This window comes from Astatotilapia calliptera, chromosome 20, assembly GCF_900246225.1.
Source record: "Astatotilapia calliptera chromosome 20, fAstCal1.2, whole genome shotgun sequence".
In the NCBI taxonomy this organism is placed as follows: domain Eukaryota; kingdom Metazoa; phylum Chordata; class Actinopteri; order Cichliformes; family Cichlidae; genus Astatotilapia; species Astatotilapia calliptera.
In genome coordinates, this window is record NC_039321.1 from 17,414,690 (window position 1) to 17,418,936 (window position 4,247).

Below are 4,247 nucleotides of genomic sequence, written 5' to 3' on the forward strand. Positions count from 1 at the left end.
GTTATAGACTGCTATGCCATAAGGGTTGCTAGATTGCTACCCATGGCTGATGTTAAACTTAGTCTGATGATGTATTTGTCAAATCCTGAAGAAGCTTTTCAAATTGATATATGCTGGTTTGTTTTTTGTCATTATCCACAAAAAATAAAGTTAAAATATTACATCATTTCTCTCAGTATACTTCCACCGCATATATACCACATTTGGAAATATTTTACATATAGTGCTGTTGAAAGAACCTTTTTCCCCTCTTCTTGATATGTTATGTTTTGCATAATTATCCTGTTTGCATATTATCATTAAACACAAAAGTAAATACAAAATACAGTTTATAAATTAAATTTAAATTGTAAAAAACTTATTTCAAAAGCTATATTTCAACAGTGATTGTGAAGGGAAAATAAGTTCATCATTATAAGGTCACATAGGCCTGCAAATTTTTATGGTATTTATTTTCTGTTGTAAGTTGGTACAGGAGAACACAATTACACACAATTATATTGGCAAAATTCATTTTTCACCATGACAATGATCACAAACTCTCTGCCAGTTCAGTAAATGGCTATCTGGATAGAAAAACACAATGGACCATCATAAGTCATGACTGTTCGGAGCTCAGGCCTTAACATTATTGAAGAAGTGTGGGATCATCTTTACAGAGAATGGGATCTGAGCTGATACAGGACGGTGTATTATTGCAGGGTCTACCTTACAATATAAAGCACCTTGAGGCGGCTGTTGTAATTTGGCGCTATATAAATAAAATTGAATTGAATAAGCCTCCACATATCTCAGAAATACTGAGAGAAAGTTTCAGCCAGCAGAGACATTTACTTAAGTCTGGTTGTCTAGCACAAGGGTGTGAGACGTCACACCTGGGTGCAGCCCATGTCTGAGTCCCAAAGCTATCATTCAGCTCTCCATACAGCTGATGAGCATGGGACAGACACTGATGAGGGGTTACAAGTTCATTCTCAGGGGTCTTAAGAACTGAAGATTCTTATTTTTCCTCTTAACATTAGGCATGCACCTCCTTTCTCTCCCCGTTATCAAGGAGTTTAATAGAATAATGATGAAGTGACACTGAACTAAACAACTGTTTTTTGTCACTTTGTCATTCAGACTGTTCTAAAAGCCTTATATGATTTTATAATGTAAGATGATGTTCAAAGTCAGGAATATGATCCAATATTTCATAATAAAACCACGAATTCAAATCAAGAAGCTTGTTGTGAAGCCACAATGCTGCAGTACTGTACCACACTTCTAAATGGATTATTTTTTCTGGAGCCTTCTTCAGAATATATCACACAACATATTATAATACTGTACAGATTATCTTTGTTATAGTACAGCCTGCACATGATTGACATGGAGTCAGAGCAATAAGGGAACACATAGTTACATTCAGCTATTTTAAATACCCAAAATACCCATTGCTAGCTTTACCATATAAATATATCACAAATAACAAAAGCCAAAGATATTAAGACATACCCACTACCCCAGCTTTTGTTAAATATATCAGCAGGGTAATATAGCTGTAAACAGTATACAAAAAGAGGACACAGTTGTACAAACCCACAACATGATTCAGTGTGCCAGTCTGCATGCAAAATGCCAGCAATGATAAGAAGTCCTTTACTGAGGTGCTCTGCTGGGTCTGTTCAGATGCATGTTCAGGAGGGATTTTTCAACATCTTGTTCCCATTATGATCGATTTGGACCAAACAGTTTCAACATTTTGTTTTTAAAATCTCTCATCTATTTCTTTTACCATAATAAAATTTCCCTGTTCCATCCATATTTATTTGAGTAGATTTTTATTTATTACAATGTATTTATTCTAATCTTATACTGGGTCTAAGAGCAACCCCTCAGTTGAACCTTTGTTTCGAACAGATTGTTTTAGCTCTCCTGTCCTTTTGTTTAAGCCAGTTTCCTTGGAAAGGCTCTCCTTGTATACAGAAGGTTTCCCACGGGATGAGATAGCTGCTTTTTCTGACATCAAACCAAGCTGAGTAGAGGGAACTGTCTGAAATCAAAATAACTAAAATAATAATAAAAGTCCTTTTATTTTTCTATGAAAGTCCTCGTACCGGAAGTTGCACACTACTTCCGGGTCGCGCTCGCCACACCGTTCCACATCATGGCGGCCCTCTTCGGAGCTACCGTACTCCGCAGAGCGTGGCTGGGACCTTCCAGCCTGTGCTGCAGGACACCGGGGGCTCCTGTCTCTGCTGCCGGGCTCCGGTTTGTGAGTAATGCTGCTCCAGAAGATAATCGGTCGCCGATAATAGAGTCCACGGAGGAATACAAGTACGTTGAGCGGCTCATCCCCTCATCACGGATTCCCACTCCGCCTAAACACACCGGTCCTACCCCATCGGGCTGGGTCCCTCCTGCGGATTCACCGCCGTCTCTGCCCTACATGATCCGCCGCTCCCGCATGCACAACATCCCGATTTATATCGACGTGACCAATAGCAACCGGAAATTAACGTTGATACGGAAAGTGGAGGGCGACATTTGGGCTCTAGAGAAGGACGTGAGGCAGTACCTGCAGGAGGTGACGGGAAAAGAGCTACCTACACAGGTCAACGAGGTCACCATGACCCTGAAGGTCAAAGGTCACTTCGATAAGGAGTTGAAGGACTGGCTGGTCAGCAAAGGTTTTTGACTGAAAGAGCTTCAGTTGCTGGCATCGACCTGCTGAAGGGACAGAGAGCCGTGGAGGAGGAGGCCTGTCAGCAGGAGCACACTTCAAAGCCTGCTTCAGTCCTTATGGAAGCGAGACTGCTGACCTGGGCCAATTTAATGAACTCTTTGACAGCAGTGAGATGCGATGTGACCACTGAGTGTAAAATGATGCAGGCCAGTTTAAGTCATTGTGATTAAACATTGAAGCATAGCAACTGTCTGTTTAATGTCATCCATGCTTTCTCCAAAAATGATGTAAAAAATCTCGACTCACAGTTTGTAGATTATTCAGACTGAGACTGAGTGCGCACAAACATTAAAATTACCTGCTTTAACAGTGACACTTTTCTGTGGAGGTCAATGTGCAGAAGTGTTACTGGTGGGCGGTTTGTTTGTTTGTTATTTTCAGTTTGGCCGACAAGATGACGTCAGATGTCTGTGATACGAGTGTGACAAACGCTTTCAGCCTTAAAGGGTCCAAAAGCATTTATTCACTAATGAAATTCACAAATCTCTACATCAACACTGAGTGCAGTACTTTCCCAACATGTCAGTCATGCTCATATTAAAACAGGGTGTATGACTCCAGTGAACACGCACCTCTTTCTGTCCCTCACAGTTAAAGAAAGAGGTGTGTGGTCCTGTAATGATAGCTGTGTTGTCTGTGTCTTAACACAACCACAGCTCAGACCCTCCTCCATGATTTTGATGAGTCTGTCACTCTAAACAACATCATTAATTTAGCTGAGAGAGAAAGTCTAGAATTCACCTGATAACCTTTTCCAGTTGAACAGCTAGTGGAGAAAAAAAAAGAAGAGTGAGGAAACAAATATTAAACAAACTCTAAATGTGAGCGTGAGTATTAAAACTGACGGCTCCAGTAGCGAGGCTGTGTTTGAAGCTGCTTTACCTCCTCGCTCATGGACTCAGAAGCTTCTGACACTTCCTTCAGCATTTCCAACTCCTGACAGATGCACACACACACACACACACAAGAGGACAGAACATGTCACTGTGTTTTTGTCCTACGAGACCAGCTCTGTTGAAGCTACACCCAAGTGTTACTTTATTGGTTACTCCGACCTGATATCAGTCCTGCAAAGCATCCTGACTAACTGAAGGTTCAGCTTTTGTTAAAACTGTTTCTGAGACGTTTGGACAGATAGATTCAGAATCTCTGTGAAACACTTCCAAGATAGTAGACACTTCTAAGTAGTGCTGCCAAATAGATAAATAGAATTTCATGTACAACAAGCCTGGATAAGCCATTAGTATGACCAGCTGCACTGCAGCACCAAACCTAGGACCTCGAGAGGTCCAGATCAGTAAGTGAAATGAGATGAATTGAAGCCTAGCAGGCAGAGGTTGGCTGTATGGCTGCCTGTGTCTGCACACCTTCCCATCAAAGTGTCACTAAGTGTAAGTTTCAAAACAGCTGAGTTATAAAAACAGAACAATCAAAACACCATTCAGTAGTTAAGTAAAGGGAACATAATCTAGTTATAGAAACTGGTTTTTGTTTCTGGCTGTAAAATCTGAACCACGTC

At 40.8% G+C, this 4,247-nt stretch overlaps 1 protein-coding gene across 1 annotated transcript; it reads left to right on the forward strand.

Annotated features, from left to right (window-relative positions):
• The first annotated feature begins 2,102 nt into the window (after window positions 1–2,102).
• Window positions 2,103–3,041, forward strand: LOC113013284 (39S ribosomal protein L49, mitochondrial-like). Its single transcript, XM_026154075.1, has one exon. The coding sequence runs from the start codon at window positions 2,150–2,152 to the stop codon at window positions 2,678–2,680; it is 531 nt and encodes a 176-aa protein (XP_026009860.1). The 5' UTR covers window positions 2,103–2,149; the 3' UTR covers window positions 2,681–3,041.
• The last annotated feature ends 1,206 nt before the right edge of the window (window positions 3,042–4,247 follow it).

Bases quoted from the DNA above. Each gene is read 5' to 3' on its own strand.
- LOC113013284 (XM_026154075.1), top strand. From the start codon at position 2,150: ATGGCGGCCCTCTTCGGAGCTACCGTACTCCGCAGAGCGTGGCTGGGA.